The 17,913-nt window shown below is 56.0% G+C and overlaps 7 protein-coding genes across 7 annotated transcripts; 3 read left to right on the forward strand and 4 right to left on the reverse strand.

Annotated features, from left to right (window-relative positions):
- Positions 1–219: 219 nt before the first annotated feature.
- On the forward strand, positions 220–1,966 carry QBC33DRAFT_516242 (uncharacterized protein; the record flags this gene model as incomplete). Its single annotated transcript, XM_060426138.1, has 5 exons — positions 220–329; positions 362–448; positions 534–618; positions 1,026–1,063; positions 1,369–1,966. 5 exons carry the CDS (start codon positions 220–222, stop codon positions 1,964–1,966), a joined length of 918 nt encoding a protein of 305 aa, XP_060282562.1.
- A 109-nt stretch (positions 1,967–2,075) lies between these two features.
- QBC33DRAFT_117544 (peptidase S9 prolyl oligopeptidase active site-containing protein) lies at positions 2,076–4,379 on the reverse strand. Its single transcript, XM_060421952.1, has 3 exons — positions 4,177–4,379; positions 3,337–4,106; positions 2,076–3,277 (listed from the first exon to the last, which is right to left on the reverse strand). The coding sequence occupies exons 1-3, from the start codon at positions 4,276–4,278 to the stop codon at positions 2,176–2,178; spliced, it is 1,974 nt and encodes a 657-aa protein (XP_060282563.1). The 5' UTR covers positions 4,279–4,379; the 3' UTR covers positions 2,076–2,175.
- Positions 4,380–5,230: 851 nt separating this feature from the next.
- QBC33DRAFT_560252 (putative tRNA-splicing endonuclease) lies at positions 5,231–6,949 on the reverse strand (the record flags this gene model as incomplete). Its single annotated transcript, XM_060430046.1, has 1 exon — positions 5,231–6,949. One exon carries the CDS (start codon positions 6,947–6,949, stop codon positions 5,231–5,233), a length of 1,719 nt encoding a protein of 572 aa, XP_060282564.1.
- A 585-nt stretch (positions 6,950–7,534) lies between these two features.
- Positions 7,535–9,764, forward strand: QBC33DRAFT_542577 (glycosyltransferase). Its single transcript, XM_060428286.1, has 2 exons — positions 7,535–8,003; positions 8,063–9,764. Exons 1-2 carry the CDS (start codon positions 7,894–7,896, stop codon positions 9,567–9,569), a joined length of 1,617 nt encoding a protein of 538 aa, XP_060282565.1. The 5' UTR covers positions 7,535–7,893; the 3' UTR covers positions 9,570–9,764.
- Positions 9,765–10,028: 264 nt separating this feature from the next.
- QBC33DRAFT_542579 (SGS-domain-containing protein) lies at positions 10,029–12,295 on the reverse strand. The gene is made up of 4 exons (XM_060428287.1): positions 12,134–12,295; positions 11,215–12,042; positions 11,020–11,163; positions 10,029–10,967 (listed from the first exon to the last, which is right to left on the reverse strand). The coding sequence occupies exons 2-4, from the start codon at positions 11,941–11,943 to the stop codon at positions 10,368–10,370; spliced, it is 1,473 nt and encodes a 490-aa protein (XP_060282566.1). The 5' UTR covers positions 11,944–12,042; positions 12,134–12,295; the 3' UTR covers positions 10,029–10,367.
- A 202-nt stretch (positions 12,296–12,497) lies between these two features.
- QBC33DRAFT_474556 (lanosterol synthase) lies at positions 12,498–15,178 on the reverse strand. The gene is made up of 3 exons (XM_060425229.1): positions 14,744–15,178; positions 12,959–14,671; positions 12,498–12,887 (listed from the first exon to the last, which is right to left on the reverse strand). The coding sequence occupies exons 1-3, from the start codon at positions 15,014–15,016 to the stop codon at positions 12,597–12,599; spliced, it is 2,277 nt and encodes a 758-aa protein (XP_060282567.1). The 5' UTR covers positions 15,017–15,178; the 3' UTR covers positions 12,498–12,596.
- A 457-nt stretch (positions 15,179–15,635) lies between these two features.
- QBC33DRAFT_579157 (Spo11/DNA topoisomerase VI subunit A) lies at positions 15,636–17,513 on the forward strand (the record flags this gene model as incomplete). The annotated part of the gene is made up of 10 exons (XM_060431117.1): positions 15,636–15,667; positions 15,734–15,936; positions 15,997–16,041; positions 16,112–16,178; positions 16,263–16,371; positions 16,441–16,515; positions 16,580–16,660; positions 16,715–16,786; positions 16,868–17,180; positions 17,233–17,513. 10 exons carry the CDS (start codon positions 15,636–15,638, stop codon positions 17,511–17,513), a joined length of 1,278 nt encoding a protein of 425 aa, XP_060282568.1.
- Between the last annotated feature and the right edge of the window lie 400 nt (positions 17,514–17,913).

Genomic DNA, 17,913 nt, shown 5'->3' on the forward strand with positions numbered 1-17,913 from the left:
CAATAGCGACAGCGACGGCTAGCCAAATGCCCCTGCCCTAACAGTTAAATGCCCCTGCCCGCGAAGACAACCCCGTAGGTAAACCTGGAGACATCCCCAGCTTATAAATATCCAGATTCCTCTCCCGCTGCAAAGTCCCCCTTTACAACCACAGCATTTTCCCAGCAACACAATGCAGCCCCAAGCTGCACCACAAGCTGCACCACAAGCAACCCAAGCATGCCTCTCCATCATACGTCCCTTTCCACAAGGCCCTGCGCCCAATCCGGCGGTACTCTCCAGAACCCATGCCTCGTCATGTCCTTGCCGAACCTGAACGACAAGAATAGGTACTAATCTGGGCCTGGGGCTCGAGCCAAAGATCACCACCCCGGCGGCATGTCAACATCCCGCCACCCCGATCAAGCCCCGAGAGCACCATCTCCCCCCTTCCGACCTCCCCATACGCGTAAGTTGTCCCAGACCCTTAGCTTTGCTGGCATCAACGGCTGGAGATACTATGGCCTGAATATTAAATTGATTTGGTGATGCAGGCGTTACCAGGGAATCCTCGCGGATCTAGGTCGGGTGGAGACGGAGGTGGGGACCTCGGGTCGGGGCGGCGGAACTGGGCCGTCTGTGGGTGGCGTGGCGCCGGGCAGGGTGGTGAGGATCACAGAGACCGTTAAAACGACTGAACGAAACCTGGTCGTCGATATTATTACCTTTGCAGCAGGGTTGCTGACAGCGACGGTAATATATTTTAGCCAGCGTGCTTGACCAGCATATTGAACCCAAGCGCATGACTAAACAATACAAATAATCCAAGCGCATCCTTTCTCAGACATCTATCACCTACAGGACCTATCGCCAGACTCGGTTACCAGCGCATAGGGGTTGAATAAGGGGGGCCAGCGGGTGTATGGGTACAATATCTTGCATCCCCCGCGAGAACTTCAACTGTATCTATGACGATATTATCGTAGGCTTGGAAGCAAAGGCAAGGCTAGAAAGTACCTAGGGTTAATAATGACTAACCTAGGTAGGTATCAACCTTTGGGCTCACGAGGGCGCAATGCCCAGCGTAGCAAGGCTTCCATGGAGACGAAAATTTAGATTCCAGGGTATTTAGCCTCCAGCTGTTTGCAGTTTTGCAATGATGCTCGGGCAGCTCTAGGAGGCAAACTCTGTTCTGAACCAGGTTGTATTTAAACTTGGAGACATCCCCAGAATGCAAATGTTGTATTTCCTCTCCTACTCCTCCACAGTTCCCGTCTCCCTTTCAAAACCATGCAGAGTTCTCGTCACAAATTACAGCGAAACGATGCAGCCCCAAACCCCCCACGAGCAACTCAACCATGACACTCCATTATACCTCCCTTTCAACAGGGCCTGTGCACAATGCGGCGGCACTTTCCAGGACCCAAGCCCTGTCCTGGCCGATCCGGACGGCAAGAACAGCAATCTGGCCCTGTGGCTGGAGCCAAAGCTCATAGACAACAACGGCAAGCACGGTGGCCAAGACAAGCAAGCCATGTCCTGGGAGGCAATTCTCGAGGTCACGGCTGATGACCTGCCCCGCCTGATGCGAGAAGGCTTCCATTGGACAGCGGCCAACATTCATCCGGAGGAGGGCTTCGTGGAGGCCGAGCAAGTTCCGGACGGGACGAAGGAGGAATACTGGACCTGCAGTCGCAAGTACTTCCTAGCGGATTTGGCCAAAGAACCCCAGTGGGCCGCGTGGCTCACCATCTATGCCTCCAAGCTAGAGGTCCTGTCCCGGTTCAAGGTGCAGGACCTGACACCCGACTTGGTTACCGGCGCGGAGGGGTTGAATAAGGGCCGGCTGGTGTATGGGTACGAATCCTCGGATCCCCGCGAGAACTTCAACTCTATCTACGACGATATGCCAATGGAAGGCTGGTGGCCGTGGCCTAAGGGAGAAGCAGACACTGCTGTGGTGAAGCGTGGGGAGAGTCTGATTTGATGATGGCATAGATAGGTACCTCCTTTTGAGTTTAAGTGATCTGGCTTGGTGGTGTTTCCCCTGCTCAGTGTCTTATATTCTATCCTAATCTATCGCTATTGCCGTTGCTGTCTATTGTTATTGCTATCACTGTTGATTACTACTGCTGTCACTGTTGATTTCCATTGCCGTTGTTGCTTGTTACTATTGCATGCTTTCTCAAACATAAATCACCTCAGCAGAGTCTTCTTCCACCATTTCTCAGCTTCCTCGAGGGCCACCAGCCAGCTCTCCGCCTTCTTGAACATGTGACCCTCCCCCCGGAATGTGACCAGCTTGACATCGCCCCCGGCCTCCTCAATCCGCCTCCGGATCTCCAGGCTCTGCTCGATCGGGACGACCGTGTCGTCCTCACCATGAATCAGAAGAAGGGGAGCCTTAATTTGCTGCGCATGATACAGTGGGCTCCGCTCCTGGAACAACCTCTTCTTCTCACTCTCGCCTAGCCCCGTCGTGTTTAATAACACCTCCACGTACCTCGACTCGAGCTTGTGCGTCTCTTCCTCCAGCGCCGCCAAGTCGGCGACCCCGCAGTAGCAGACCCCGCCCGCGAACACGTCCGGGTACCAGCTCAGGCTCTGCAGCACGTTGTACCCGCCCGCGCTCCCCCCCACGATGCCGACCCTCGAGGCGTCCGCGAGACCGCCCTTGACCACCCGCGCGACCGCCTCGGCGACGTCGTCGCGGTCGATGATCCCCCACCGCCCGAACAGCGACTCGCGGTACCGCCGCCCGTGACCCGACGACCCGGCGTAGTTGACCGCCAGGTGCGCGTACCCGCGCGTGACGAAATACTGCTCGGCCGGGCGTAGTCCTGGCGTCGAGTGCGCCGTCGGTCCGCCGTGCGGGCTCACCAGGAGCGGCGGCAGGGTGCCCTCGGGGGCGACGAAGCGCCCGTTGTGCGGCGGCCAGTAGAAGGCGTGTACCTCGCGGGGCGGGCCGCGCCGGGCCGCGAAGCGGATGTGTGTCGGCGTGGAGAAAATGGATTCGGGGTGGGGCTTGTCGACCGAGGACCGGATCAGGGTCGGGTAGGTGGTGTGGTCTGGGGCGATGATGATGCGGTAGACGGCCTGCGGCGTGGTGGCGCCGCTTCCAATGGCGAGGACTGAGTATTGGGACAGAGATGCGAGACAGTCTAGGCGGAGGTCGGTGAATGGGGACTTGAGCTTGGTCCAAGTGGAAATTGCGAGGTTGATGTAGACCAGGTCGTAGGCCCCGAACCAAGTGGGCGTCGCGATGACGGATGTCTCGGTGAGAAAGACGTAAGTTTGACTGCGGTGTCTCTCGGTTGGCAAGGACCAAGGGCATGCGCATTATAGAAGGGGACTCACCATCCGATGAAGAACGATGCATCTCCAATCTCAGCGTCTTCGAAACCTTCCAACACAACCTGAGTCGGCTCCTTGTCACCAGGCTTCTTCCGAAATAGCTGGCGAAAGTTGGACTTCTCCTGTGCGAAATACAGCGTCCCAAGGGGGCTCCAGCGTGGCTCTGATGGACACTCACTCATATCACCAGCCACAACTTCAGCATTTTCCACCACGCCGTCACCCTTCCAGTCAGCCCAGAGCAGCCTCGCTCCCCAAAACGGCAAGGTCGGGTGGTCCCATTCCTTCCAGACGATCTTCCTGCCATCCGGGCTGAAGCGTGGGTACGAGTAGAAGTCCGCTCCGTAGACCACCCGCCTCACCTCCCCGCTGACCACATTAATCGCTACGACGTAGTTACGTACCTCGGCTGGGCTCGGCTTCTCGTGGTCCTCTTCGACCGCCAGCACCCAGGCCGAATGCGCCTTCCCGTCCTCGATCAGCGGGCTGGGATCGAAATCGGCATACCGTAAAGTGGGCGAGCGGAACAGGGTCTGGACATGGCCTGAGTCGACGTCGAGGAGACCCACTGACTGGTCCCTGGCGTCGGAGAAGATGATGCGCAGCTTCCTTCCCGGAACGAGCCCGTAAGGCAACCCGCCGTACTCGTATACGCTGGTGGTGGCGCTCGACGAATCCGGGAGGACGTGCTTTGGCCCATCGGCCGTGACTTCCACGATGCCATTTGTGCCGTCGGGGCGAGACTCGAGGAAGAAGGCCCGTCCAGACTTGAGCTGTGGAGTCTGTCAGCGTGAAATGGTCCTTCCGAATGCATCATGCGGATGCGGGGTCAATGGCACTCACGTCGACCCTGGGCGACGTCAGGCTGCGGCTGCCCTCGGTCACAGCTTCGGCGATGAGCTCGCTATCCCACTCGCCGTATGGTGCCACTTTTTTGATCACCATTGCTTTCGATGCCTGCCGTTTGAAGCTGGCAACTTCGGCTTGCTGGGGTTACAGGGATGGGATAAGACAAATATATATAGCAGGAGCATGCGACAAGCTGCTGGCTGAAAATAGCACACCTAGAACGCGCGTCCAGGTACCTATTCGTCAGGATTGTCAGACTATGAATCTGAGCCGTCTTACTATTGATGCTGGTAAGTGCTTACCATATCAGCTGCAGGTCTTGCGGCCCAGCAGGAGGCCATGGCGAGCTCGGGAGAGGCCGCATGCAGCCCGCAGCAGGCGGGGTCCTCGCCTGCTGGCAAACACCGGTTCTTCTACCAAAACGGAAGGTGAGATGCCTGGCGTCTCCCTGTGGTTTGGCACCATTAATAATGATTGGACGGAACAGTCTCTCCGCCTGTTTGGACGGGAGTTGTGTAACGTCTTGCGAACAGCAAATGCATCTCAGCAGTAGGTGGTACCTATGCTGGTAGTTCAGATAGCAGAACATAGGAGACGAAGGGAACAGGCATCGAGACGGTTAGATGGAGGAAGGTAGGGTTACTCGACCATTTCTTGAAGATCGTCCCCAAGCTCGCATCCTAATACACAAGCCCAGCATGCCAATGATGTGATGCATTTCCCTCGCTCTGTCATGCAATTCTCACTCTCACATGTTCAAATAACCTTTCACGCTACTTCAACCATGCGACAAGTACCGGCATGGGGACATCGCTGATGTTCACTTTGTGTGAATGCCTAGAGCATAATATTTGAACTGCTTCGTTATCATTACATGGAACTTGACTGCGCACATGCCTCCCGGTGACGACGTTGCCCTGAGATGGAAGACCCCGTCCCTAGAAAACGCCAGAGAAACAGACCCAGGTATGCCAACAAGACCAGTGTTACATGAATAATGTACTCGAAATGTGCTTCCACGGTTACATTCCGTTCATCACGAGAGCGGTCAGCGATTGCGATTGCTTGACCATCTCCTGACCATGATCTCCCGAATCCTGTACTTCTTCAAGGCGGCCGCAATTCCTCCATTCCCGTCGCGGCTCGCCATAGCCTCGTCAAATGCTGGTGGAGGGGGAATGTCCACGTATACGATGACCAGTGACTTGAGAACGTGAGACAGAACGCGATTCACACCGTGGAGCCACTGCCACGACTTCTTCGGGGGGTGGTGTCCATGTTCTTTCCACCAAGGGTCTGAGAAGCTTGGGATAACAATCAGGCCAAACTCGGCGTGGTCGAATACGGGCCCACGTTGGTATAGGAGCCAGTCGACACCGAACTTGATGCCGTGTCGTGGAACGAAACCGAGGGATCGGAAATGATGGTACACGGCGTAGTGGACGAGGAACGGGTCTTGTGGCTGGAGATCGCCGACAGACGAGCCGGATATCCGGGGAGGGAAGTGCGAATATGATCGGAAGAGAGTGAAGAGCTGCTCTGGGGGGATGGGCGAGTTCGTGGCACCATCCACAACAGTGAGTGCCCCTATCGCAAACACCAAGAAGAACGCCTCTTCTGGAGACAGCTGGAGGTGCTCCTTGTTTGTGATGACCTCATCGGCATCCGAGGGGCTGTTAGTGGACTCGGAGGCCACTCCATTGACATCACGCGCGGTGCTATTCTGTGGAAGCGCGGCTGAGTGATTGGGGTTGGGGGGGTCTGAAAGCTGGAAGGTGGTGGACTCGACTCTGGGAGAGAAACGGACGCTCTTCCGATGCTTGAGTGGCTGCTGCTCCTCCGACTCTTTCCCAGGCGGACTGGATTTGGAGCCATCCTTGGCAACGCAAGGGGACAAAGGGGACAGCGACCCATTGAGCGTGCCATTCGCAGGGCCGTTCATACCTGCATGGTCGTTCGGATGGGCGCCTGATTTATCGGTCTCCAAGTGGTTCACGCCATTCGAGTGTCTAGGCTCATCATGGTGCGGAACGGCATCTCTTTCCAAAGCAGGCGGGGGCAAGAGCGTGCCATTGACCGAGGTTGCGCCGGGTTCCTGGACATGCATAGAGTGCGTTCCGGCGTTGCCTTGCGCATCATGCAAATCGGCAATGGAATTAGGCAAGGCAAGGAGCTCCAGGGGACCAACAGGCGGCTTCGGTGGTGGTAGTCTCAGCGGGGGCTTCCTCTGAGGGTGCCCAGTGGGGATGAGTTTCTGATCCTCGGCGGCAGACAGTGCTTCCTCAAACCGGGTTCGTTCTATCGCCTCTTGTTCGATCCTTGCTCTCTCCCATTTCACGACTCTCCGCTGTTCTCTCCTAGAAGCAGTGTACTCCTCGCTGACGTTACCCGCGGCAACACCTCTGCGGATCTGCTCTCTCTTCAGCCAATTGGGCTCACTACGGCTGAGGCTCCCCTTGCCATAAAAACCCTGTTCCCACATTGCTCTCATGGAAGCAGGATCCGTGATATGCACGGAGCGGGTTTTGGGGTCCCATGTTCCCTTGTGCACCGTCGAGGGTTCAGCGGGCGGCGGGGAGATGGTATGTTTCAGCCATGCGTAGACCAGATGGAGGAGCGAGACGGGGTTGCTCGGATAGAATGCCGGCAGTGGGAAGGTCCGGATTGGTGCGGGCAGAACATGGAGCTGATGGGGTGGTATAGACCTGGGCTTTGGAGGTCCTGCCTGCGGAATCACCTCGCCAGGGGTCGAGGCAGTCTTAGACATTGTGATCTCAGCCATTGCTCTCGTGTCTCATGTTGGCCTGCGTGGCAGGTAGGTTAGCTTCTCGGTCCGGAGCAAACGTGATGGAAGGAAACAAGAAGCAATTGAGTAATTGTAACGTCGCTTGGCTCAGATACCGTTGTAGTCTATTGAGTGGCATTCATCGAGAGTATTTCATCTCTAAGCACCGAAAAAAATTGGGTTGTCATCAGAGCGACCATGGGGGCCGAGGGGAAGACGGAGAGGTGGCATGTCCATGATGAGAGGAATGGAGGAGACAAAACCTACTTACTCTCGTGAGGGATATTCCACCCAGGCTACCGACTGGTAAGAGAGACAGGCCATATAGACAGGACTCAGCTCTCTGACCACTGCAGAGATTTCAATTGCTGGCAGATGTCCAGGTTGCAAATTGCACCCCGAAAAATCTGGTGTCTGAAGATTTTTTTTCGAGCTGGTCGGAAAATATCGGTGGTCAAGCTGAGAAAAACTTGATTAAAAAGGGCCTGATTTGTTGCCTGATATCCAAGGTGTCACTCAATTAGTCAACACGGAACTCGGCTTGAGCCCCGATGCCAAGCCCCGGCCCGTGCCCGTGACATCCAAAACGGGCTGTCTCAACACCTATGCCACGCGCAATTCAAGAACAATCGGGCCAATCACTGGCCTTGGAGATTGGATCGCTGTGTGCTTTCTTTCGCGATGGTGCTCTCCTTAGGTCCCTGATTATACCAAAGTCAGCAGTGACGCAATTAGTTGTGACCTACCTTATCTCCCTTCCTTCGAATGACCTAGGACAGCTCCACATGGATTTGACTTGACGGGCGAGACGATCAATTTTTTTTCTCCCAAGAAACACGTCGCCAAGCTTCCATACTGATATGCGCCGTCACGAATCACGAACTCCCCCATAACCGCCCCCAATTTCGTGTCGATAGCACGTCCTCATGAGGCTTGATCATGCCCCAGTCTCGCTGATACCGCCGGGCATTGCCTTGGTTTGTATGGTCTGGTTCACCATTGTATTTGTTGTCCAGTGCATAGGCATCTACAAGCTGTGAGAAGAATTCCAGCCTTGCCTACCCCGAGACTCGGTTTCTGACAATATCTCTTTAGGTTCCGATACTACTCGTCGCCTCCTCCGAAACCTATCTCTCCCTCGCTACCAAAGGATGAAGTACCGCATATCACAGCCATCCGGCCCGTCAAGGGCTGGGAGGCTGCGTGGTATGACTGCTTGGCCTCCACCTTCCGGCAGACATATCCCAGGGACAAGCTGACGGTCTACCTCTGCGTCGAGTCCACCGACGATCCGGCCTTCCCGCATCTCCAGCGCCTAGTCAAAGAGTTCCCGGACTCGGATGCGAAGATCATGGTGGAGGAGCAAGATCCGGTGCTACACGGGCCTGGGGGGAAGATCGACAACTTGGGGCCGAATCCTAAGATCCGCAATATCAGCCGCGCATATCGGGAGGCCAAGGGAGATGTAATATGGGTGGTGGACGCCAACGTGTGGGTGTCGAAGGGGGTCGCGGGGAGAATGGTGGACAAGCTGTGTGGCTACCGGCCGAACGGGGCCCGGACGAAGCCGTTCAAATTCGTTCACCAGCTCCCGCTGGTCGTGGATACAACACATGCCAGCAGCGACGACGCGCAGGACACCACAGCCCCGAACGATGCCACACGAAGGTCGCCCAGCCACGACTCGTCTTCAGTTCTCTCGTACGGAGGCGGGCTACTCGAGGAGATGTTCATGTCCACCACGCACGCCAAATTCTACAGCTCCATCAACACAGTCGGCATCGCCCCATGCATCGTCGGCAAGAGCAACATGTTCCGCAAGTCCCACCTCGACCGCCTCACCGACCCAGCCCAGAACCCCATCCTGACCGCCTCGGACGCCTCCCGTGGCCGGGGCATCGACTTCTTCTCGTCGTACATATGCGAAGACCACCTGATCGGCGACCTGCTCTGGCGCTCCAAACTCCCGGGCTTCGCCAACCACGGCCTCGTCTCTGGGGACCTGGCCATCCAGCCCACGGCCGCCATGTCCGTATCCGACTACGTCGCCCGCCGCGTCCGCTGGCTGCGCGTGCGCAAGTGGACCGTCATAGCCGCCACCCTCGTCGAGCCCGGGATCGAGCCCTTCCTCTGCTGCGCCTACCTCGCCCACGCCGCCACCTCCCTACCGGCCCTCTCCCGCGCCCTTGCCGTGCCCCCGACCGCCGCCGCCGGCGCCCTCGTCTGGGCCACGGCCGTCTTCGCGTGGATGCTCGTCGACAGGTGGGTCTCGTCCAAGCTGCGCAGGTGCGAGGCCGTCGAGGCGGACAGGCACACGCCCGCCTTCGCCCGGGGCGGCAACGGCGGGCCGCGGCCATTCCTGCCCTGGCTGTGCGCCTGGCTCGGGCGCGAGGCCCTGGCCCTGCCCATCTGGACGTGGGCCGTGCTGCTCGGCACGACGGTGTCGTGGAGGGGCCGCCGGTTCGCCGTGCGCATGGATATGGGCGTCGTCGAGATCTCCCCGCCGGATGGCGGCCGTCGCCTCCGCCGCGCTGCCGCGGGGGAGGCGAATGGGGCGGTGGTTGGGGTGGGGAGGAGGAAGGATAAGGACCATGCGGATTGAGGGGGTGGGATGGATGGATGGATGGATGTACATATGCGTGTAGATATTTGCATATATGCACCTTAATTTTTAATGTTTTGCTCGTAGATACTCGGGGTAGTGCCTCTCGTGTGGGAGGAGGGCGATCTCACTCCGACTCTGTCCGGATGGGTATGCTTGAAAGCTTTGTGATACAAATATAGCAAGTCGCAAGCGGCGGCTGATTCTACATGTATACATGTGCTTCCTCGGCTACTTGTCGCCATCCCATCCTACAACACAGTCAACCTCCTCCACCAAGGCCCCTGCTCCAGCTATGGATTATCACATCACCGACTTCATCTTCAGCTCAGAACCCCTCTGGGTGACGATGCAGTTGACGACCTACGTATTGCCAGGGGGTGGGATGGCAGATAGGCCTCCGCAGCTCTTATTCGAGTCATGGAGTGTGTTCTTGCAGTCCAACTTGATTTAGAGTCGTTTTGCTGAAAAGTACTACTTTGGCGATCGATTATTGGCTACCTACTGGGGTACCTAACGATGGCTATTTCTTCTCGGGGGTATATCAGATGCTCCCCGTTTCCGTGAACGCCGATCTCCAAAACTCCCTCTTGTTCCATCGACTCCATGTGTTTGGTTTTCTCTTTTTTCGCACCCTGCTTTCTCCTTCTTGGGACAGACCCTGGATCAAATAGCAAAACTCCGTGAAAAGACAGTCTCCTCCGGACTACCATCATAAGCCAGGTCGTGATCATAAAACGTAGTCATCTCGGAGCGGATGACACGGGAAAGGGAGGGGGCTTAGAACGCCACACTACCTCACCACTTCTTTTGCTCCACTCCCTCGGGCGGGACGGCAGCCACCGTGCGGGCCCCAACGTCGGCCCAGTCGGTGCTGAGGGAGGTGCCGTTGCTCTCGACGAAGCTCTTCATCATGGCTCGGCGCTGGTCGGGCGTCGCGCCGGCGTACAGCGACTTGAAGAAGTGGTCCGCATCCTTCTTCGCCTCATCCTCCCCGTCGCTGTCCTCGAGCGCCTCCCAGTTCTGGGGCCGCTTGCTGCTGCTGGGATAGGATGGTGCGGTGGCGGGTTCGGTGGGATTGGCGGCGGCTGCCGCCGCTGTGCCGACCTCCACAGACTCAATGTGGCTCGGCAACTGCTGGCTTAGCTGGAGGTCTGCGGCGGCTTCGGTGGGAGGCTCATCCAGACGTCCGATTTGCTCCGTCGCCCAAGTAGTTCCCCGAGTGGCCCAGCTGGCTCCCAGATTCTTCTGCAGCACAAGTTCAATCTTGCGCGGTGTCACTGAGTATCGACATTCTTTCGGTTTGATGGTGCCATTGAGTAGAAAAGTGGAATACGACTCTGGGTCTCCGGGCTGGACGTAAGGAGCAGCTTCGCGAGGAAGGGGTCCGACGATGACCTGTCGGTGCGTCAGTTGCGCGCTACGTATATCAAAACGCATTATGCCTTACCTGTTTCTCTTGGAAGTCAACCTTGAGCGCCTCCGCATTAACGCCCTTAACGAACAAGGTAGCGGTGATCGAGCTCGCGGTCTGGTAGAAGTCGGTCTTGAGCTTCATCTGGTCTTCCGAGACCGAACCCCGTTCGACTACCGGCTTCTCATCGTCAGTCTCAGCAGCAGGCAACGGGAATGCAGTGTACGTTACCATCTCGGACGCCTTCGGGGATTGGATTTTGGCCTCGGCCTCGGCCACCTTGGGGGATACCTTGGGGGCCACCTCGGGGATTTCCTTAGGGGCCTTCTCAAGGAAATGCTTGTTCTCCTTCCGTTTCGGCGGAACCTTGGTCACGGTGACCCTCCGAGCGGGATCATTGGGGGGCAGCTTTGCCAACCTGCCCAGTGTCTGGCATCTCCACACAAACGCTCGGTTCCACATCTTCGAGTCTTTCGAGCCCCGTGTTGAAAGGATCTCGGCCGGGCTCAAACTCGCCTTGTCAATGGGTTGGTGCCAGACTTTGAGCTCTTCCTCCGCCTGCTCCCGCGTGGCCGCGTAGAAGCCATCAGCGTCGACGTCCTGGGCGACACCGTCGTCCTCGGCGACGGGCCTTCCCTCCGAAAGGAGCTGGCTCCACCGGGCGCAGCAGTCAGCGTCGGCGTAGCGGCCCATGGCGAAGAGGATGACGGAGCGCCGGTACTGGGCGTCAATCATGTGCGCACGCGTCGAGTCGGAGCCGCGCGCAACAGCGGCGTGGTAGGCAAACTCGGCATCGCCGAGGGCCAGCTCGTGCTTGCCTTTTTGTAGCCAGACTTTGGAGCGGGTCAGGAGCCAGGCAGGGGAGTCGGAGGTCGCTAAAGCTTTGTCAAGTACGATGATGGCCTCATCATATTGCTTCTTCTCCAGCAATTCGAGACCGCGTTGGGCGAAATGAGCCATGGTGGATGTGTTCTTCAGATTTGAGGACGTGCTGGATTCGTTAGATCGTCGAGGCTTTTTGTCCAGTCCTTCTGCTTCTACTGTCTCGTGCCACCTGATCTGTGTGACAGAGAGAGTGGTTAGCAAGTTCATTGCCGCTGATACAAAAGAAATTGGTGGGACAAGAATGAATGGAAGCAGTTCACTGTACCGTCGGATCACACCTTCGCACCACAAGAAGACAATAACTCGCCGGTGCCTAATGTAGACTTGGGGATAAGTATCATACACCCGGCCCAAGTGTATGGTTGTCGAGGGCAGTTCTAGGGTCAGGGCATCAGAATACCATTCTCGAGCTGAAAGGTAGTCAGTGGAGTGGAAAGTGGGAGAAACCGAGAGACCGGAGGGCTGGTGGGGCTTATCTTCCAGATTCTGCCAGGAAGCTCCAACCCCTGCACACCGCCTGCCCCATTCAGAAACAGACGTCGCCTGTGTTTCGAGGCCTCAACAGCGGATTCTAAGGTTGCAAGACACAGAAAGCCACGCAATCAAATGTCAACTCATGGAACCTTGAGCTGGGATACCTTGGTGTATTATTATCAATAGCTACCTCGATCGGTTATTAGGTTGATACTCGGGAACTCTATCCTTGATTTCCATATTGTGCATCCATGTTAAACCACCTCCTCGGCCGGATATTTCTTCGCAAACATTCCCAGTGCCTTCATGGTGAAGGTGAACTTGTAACTGGGATACGAGATCATGCAGCTCTTGTTGAAGACACCCTCAATAGCCTCTTGCAGCCACTCCCCGTTCGGCTGCTGTCGCTCCATGATGAGTTTGATGCCCTTCTTGATTGGTTCCACGTCGGGGTAGTCCGCCTTCATTAAGCCAATGAGCGCCCACGAGGTCATGACGACCTGGGAGCCTGATGCGTGCTCGACATACTCGCTGTCTTCACAAGACTGCTCCGCAATTAGTATGCCTGTATGCTCCAAGAACAGTTGTGGGGGGGGGCGGGGGGTGGAAACGTTACCTTGTAGCACTCTGACCAACCTCCATCAGCTCTCTGCTTCGAGATCAAGAAGTCGCACCCCTTCTTCGCATTCTGGCTAGTCCCGTACGTCTCCCCAATGCTGGACAGGCTCTCGAGGGCAAACATGGTGGCATACGTAAAGCAGATCCCCCAGCTCCCGTACCAGCTCCCATCCGGGAGCTGCGCGGTCTTGATCCACTTGACGGCTCGGTCGATGAATCGGCTGATCTCCTGGGCCTTGTAGTCTGGCCAGTGCTTCTTGAAGAGAGAGAGCGCCGTCACGACAGCTGTGGTGCACTCCGGATAGTCGTACTCGATCATGATCCGGCCGAAGACCTCGGCCCCATTGAGCATCTCCATCCACGTGCCCGCCCGTGGAGGCTCGTAAGAGGAGCAGCCGCCAGAGGGGTTCTGGTACGTCAAGAGAGTATCGATCGCGTCGAATATCCGCCGATCGTCGATCAACGTGGGGAAGCCGGGCGTCTTTTGCAGAATAATGACCGATTTCAGAGCCTCCGACACACAGTCGCTGACAGCATAACCCTGGTCCTTGTTGCTGAAGGCCCAGCCTCCTTTCCGCTGCTGGCGGTAAGACTTGTCTTGATCCTTGACGTTCTCACGGATCTGCTGGTCGTCCAGAAACTTCAGGGCCTTCACCAACATGGGGCGCCATCGAGGATCCTCAGTCAACCCGGCATCCATGACAGCCTGTATAGCAAAGGCTGTGTCCCAGCACTGCACTCCGTTTGTCCCGTTGCAGAGCAGACCTTCCTCATTGACCCAGAGGAACTCTTCTAGTCGTTCTTTGTGCCTCCTCACGGAATACGAATCGGGGCCATCTCGGACGTAGCAGCAGACCAGATTCAGGACCGCGGATACGGGCGCCAGATCTGCGTAGTCCGTGTTCTCGTCCTCCATGTCGATAAGCTCCATGGTCCAAGCCTCGGCTTTTGCGGCCAGTGCCTTCGGTCGAAGGTATGGATTCCAGACATTGACAAGAAATGTGTTGATGGTGTTGAGCAGCCACGATTTCGGGTGGTAGTTATCCTCGGGGGCAATTGTGTTGCGATGGCTCGCCCAGTCGATTTCTTCCCACGGCTCGACGAACAGCTCGTTCCGGAGCGCCCGGATAGTGTCAGTTTCTTCTGCCTGCCACCGCTTGGACCAGATGTAGCCTATTGCCAGAACAACCATTCGATTGTGAATCCACCATCTCCAAGGCGCGAAGGGGACCCAGTCAGGGAGCAGCCACAGCTCGGGTGGGACAGGGTTGACGATATCCCAGTCGGTCACCCCCAGGATAGATAGCCAGACCTTGGCCCAGTGCGGTGCATGGGTTGCGCCTCCGAGTCTGTGCAGAGTTGCCCGCGCTTTTACCATCTTGGGGTGGTCCGCATCAACCCCAATCAGCCGCAAGGTGGTATAATTCATAATCGTCCCGAACACTGAGCTCTCCCCCTCAATATGTAACCCCCAACCACCATCCTCGGGATGTGCGCGGGCGAAGAGGTAGTTCTTGATCTCGGTTGCGTAATACCAGGGGATCGGTGTCTTGGTAACATACCAGGAGAACACAACTCCTGGCAGCAGGAACATGGGCCCGCCATACTCGCAGCCCCAGTGCCCCGACGGCAGCTGGAGTTTCTCGAAGAAACCTAGACCGTTTCGAACGGAGTCGAGAGGGGTATTTGCCGGTGTGAGGTCGGGAAGGTCCTGCCAGGAGTAAAGAGGTTAGCTGAGAAGGCCTGGGGTCGTTTGCTGGGGCAACTGTAGGCAGCTCATTACCAGTGGGAGGCCGAGATAGTATTTGTCTGCGTAGGTCTGCGGCCACTTCTTCGCTGCTTCATCGTCCTCGAGGTAGTGCCAGGTGTGCCGACTATTGTCATCACGCATGCGCCAGCGCGAGAAGTCGGTCCTGTCCTCGATCCTGGTTCGCTTCGATGCGCGAGCCTCGCCCTCCCCATTTACCTCGGCACCGCGCTTCTTGATGTCCGCGTTCTCCGAGGGCTTTTCAGCTCCGGTACTGCCTGAAGCAGCCTTTGCCTTCTTTTTAGCCATCTTATGATGCGACGGCCGGCAGCGTCAGTGTGATTAGGGATACAGGACTCAATCCTGACGTCCAATGTCGTCGATTGCCAGGTGGAGCAAGGAGCTCTTTGGGAAATTGGACCCTTGTGCCAATCGCAGTGCTGATTGGCCAATTGACACGGCTTCTGTTCACCCATCTTGAGCCCTCCCACTCCCTTGTAAATGCAAAGAAAACAGAAGAAACGAAGAGGGGATTAAATGGAATTACCTGAGCATTGAATCTCCTAGGTGTCTCATATTTTGTATATGGGTATGGTACTGCACATCTACCTAGGTATCCTCGATCCCGCGTCCCTGTGATAACCTGATGTACCTAACTAGGCACCAATAAAAACCACCCAGATAGGAAGGCATCTCCAAGATCGCACCTGCTTCTGATATGCCTCTCGTTTGGTACCTAGGTGTTTTTTAGATCTCATCTGGAGATCTGGCTTGTCATTTCCGTCTCTCCTTGGTCTGCAGCCGTAGGTTCTCTTCCGTCTGTTAGGTATTCGACTATGCGGTCATTCCACTACCTACTTTATCGCCCTGTCTCCTAGTCTTCAGTTCTTCTCGTTCATTCTTCCCCTGCATTTCTAGAACCTGACCTATGCCCTCTCCGGCTGATTCGGGCCATTCTGGGTCTCATATCTTGGCTTCCGATGTCCCGAGAAGTGTGTCCTCACAACTGACTGTCCATCCGCCAAGAAGTACCAGAGCAAGCACCCGAGCTGGCAGTATCATCACACTTCCAGCCCATGACCCTGAGGGTAACCAGACAGGCACGGTTATTACCAAGATTGAGAGTATTCTTGGATCCGTCCTGGATGACCTTGTGAAAGGTGAGGTTTCGGTTTCTATTCCATACCGAAGCAGGTCAGCGATCGCACGGTCTCGTTCAGGATCGAATCGTCTCCCCTCAAGGAACGCCTGCTCTTCCCCAATGGACTCGACCACTCGTCGGGGAGAAGTATTAAGATTCCCTGGTCGAACTAGGTATGAGGGCAAGAAATTCGGTGGGTAGAACATGTCTCGGAACCACGCACTTGTCCCTCTCAGCTAACAGTTCTGTCTCTTTGCCTGCAGCGGCCATGTTGCGCATTTTGGAATTGTCCCACGAGGCTCTGGTTTCCGGCACAATTGTCACAAAGAGGTTTGGGCCTTCCATCCCGGCGTTCTATCCCCAAACCTCTCCTCTGCGCGTCTCCCACCTTGCTCTGTTGCTAATCGCTTCCAGAAACATTTACTACCAGAACACCGAACTCTTCCGGGATCAGCGGGTTGTTGATGGCCTTGTCGACGATATTGCATTCACGCTGGGAGTCAGCCGTGACGCCCTGAATATTGTTGGTATCCAGCTTTGAATCCAGACAAAACCATGCAGTTAACAATCCGTGTGGGTCGCGGCTGCAAAGGGACTGGTCGCCGGGCCAATCTTCCTCACAATGCAAAACGGCTCCATAATCCCGTGTGGGCTCTCTCATGACTGCGTACTCGAATCCCCTGCAACCCCCTGAAGGCCGTCACATGGGTGGCTTATTGATATTGACTTAGGGCAACTTGATACCTCCCACTCGATCGATTCACCGGATTGACTTCGGTTCCACACGATGGATCTTGGTGATTGAGAAGGAGGTATTGTGCGATGTTTCCTCGTGGCATCAACGCTGATAGATAACCGTTCTGCAGGCAACATTCCGGACCTTGGCTGCCTCTGAATACTACAACAAGTCCTTGGCCGGACAAGGAATACTGATAACTGTACGTCACATATACGCCTTGTCTCCCATCGCACCTCCCTCTTATTAGTGTCCTTATTGACTAGGAATTTCAACGCCGAAGGGCAAAGGATTTCCGGATTTGACAACGAGATTATTCCTTCATACAATCCAAACCATTCGGCCGCAGTTGCCAATATACGGTCTAGTTGACTACGACCCCGACGGCATTGCCATAATGCGAACCTACAAATATGGAAGTCAAGGCCTGGAGCACGAGGATAGTTCCATTGTTCCAAACCTGATATGGTTAGGAATCCGCAGTGGTGATCTATTGCACCTTGGAGACCTTGTCACCGAGGAAAGCTCTCAGAGTGCCTGCAGCCAGAACAGTCTAACTCAGTCAAGTCAAGAGTCACTTGCCTTCTCATCTAACGGTAGCAATTCTCTCCATCACACCATCACCTCCCATCAACTGACATTTCCTAGGGTCCCAAACCGGACATGGACTCCCAAGACAGAAGCCTGGTCAAAGAGGGTCAGGGGGTGGTCTTCTGCCTCTCACATCCCGGGACAGGAGGGTAGCAGTCAACATCCTCAAGAGCGTTTGCAACGATGAGAGCCTTAGTATAGACGACATGGAGCAGCAGCGGGAGCTGCAATTGATGCTTCTGCTCAACATTAAGGCGGAAATACAAGCGGTCGACCACTACGGAAATATCGCTGATTGGCTTGATCAGAGACTTGGGATCTCTCAAATTGCTGAATAGGTTGCTCCGATCTTCAGGTTTTGTGGCTGGCCATGTGGAAGAATGCACTGATAGCAGTCGACTTTTACATGCAGTTCCGTGCGAACAAATTCAAGGACTCCATTGCTCAAACTCCAGAATCATCGCCTTCACAGCGCAGCCATTTTCTTAGGCAACCCGTTGCCCCCCACCAGCGCACACTCAGCAGGGGCTTTTCCTTCACAAACACAGGAGCTAACTGCCCGAAACCAAACAGATGACTTATTACTACTCCCTGCCGGGCCAGAGTTGTTGGGGACGAGGTCGACCGCGAAGTCTTGACTGAAAGAAGCCACACTTCCTGGGAGCAAGCAGGATTGAATTGCTGCTAAGGCCTAAACAACAGTCAGGCTATCTGCAAGCCCTTCAGCTGGACCCCTGA

The sequence above is a fragment of the Phialemonium atrogriseum genome, assembly GCF_030411735.1.
Source record: "Phialemonium atrogriseum strain 8032-3 unplaced genomic scaffold QBC33scaffold_16, whole genome shotgun sequence".
NCBI lineage: Eukaryota > Fungi > Ascomycota > Sordariomycetes > Cephalothecales > Cephalothecaceae > Phialemonium > Phialemonium atrogriseum.

Bases quoted from the DNA above. Each gene is read 5' to 3' on its own strand.
- QBC33DRAFT_542579 (XM_060428287.1), bottom strand. From the start codon at position 11,943: ATGGCTCATTTCGCCCAACGCGGTCTCGAATTGCTGGAGAAGAAGCAA. The intron at 11,164-11,214 runs GTAACGTACACT...GACGATGAGAAG, and splicing joins CCCCGAAGGCGTCCGAGATG to CCGGTAGTCGAACGGGGTTC. The intron at 10,968-11,019 runs GTAAGGCATAAT...ACGCACCGACAG, and splicing joins TTGACTTCCAAGAGAAACAG to GTCATCGTCGGACCCCTTCC.
- QBC33DRAFT_474556 (XM_060425229.1), bottom strand. From the start codon at position 15,016: ATGGCTAAAAAGAAGGCAAAGGCTGCTTCAGGCAGTACCGGAGCTGAA. The intron at 14,672-14,743 runs GTAATGAGCTGC...TACTCCTGGCAG, and splicing joins ACTATCTCGGCCTCCCACTG to GACCTTCCCGACCTCACACC. The intron at 12,888-12,958 runs GTAACGTTTCCA...ATTGCGGAGCAG, and splicing joins GTTGGTCAGAGTGCTACAAG to TCTTGTGAAGACAGCGAGTA.
- QBC33DRAFT_542577 (XM_060428286.1), top strand. From the start codon at position 7,894: ATGAGGCTTGATCATGCCCCAGTCTCGCTGATACCGCCGGGCATTGCC. The intron at 8,004-8,062 runs GTGAGAAGAATT...ATATCTCTTTAG, and splicing joins TGCATAGGCATCTACAAGCT to GTTCCGATACTACTCGTCGC.
- QBC33DRAFT_117544 (XM_060421952.1), bottom strand. From the start codon at position 4,278: ATGGTGATCAAAAAAGTGGCACCATACGGCGAGTGGGATAGCGAGCTC. The intron at 4,107-4,176 runs GTGAGTGCCATT...CAGACTCCACAG, and splicing joins TGACGTCGCCCAGGGTCGAC to CTCAAGTCTGGACGGGCCTT. The intron at 3,278-3,336 runs GTGAGTCCCCTT...GAGACACCGCAG, and splicing joins GCATCGTTCTTCATCGGATG to TCAAACTTACGTCTTTCTCA.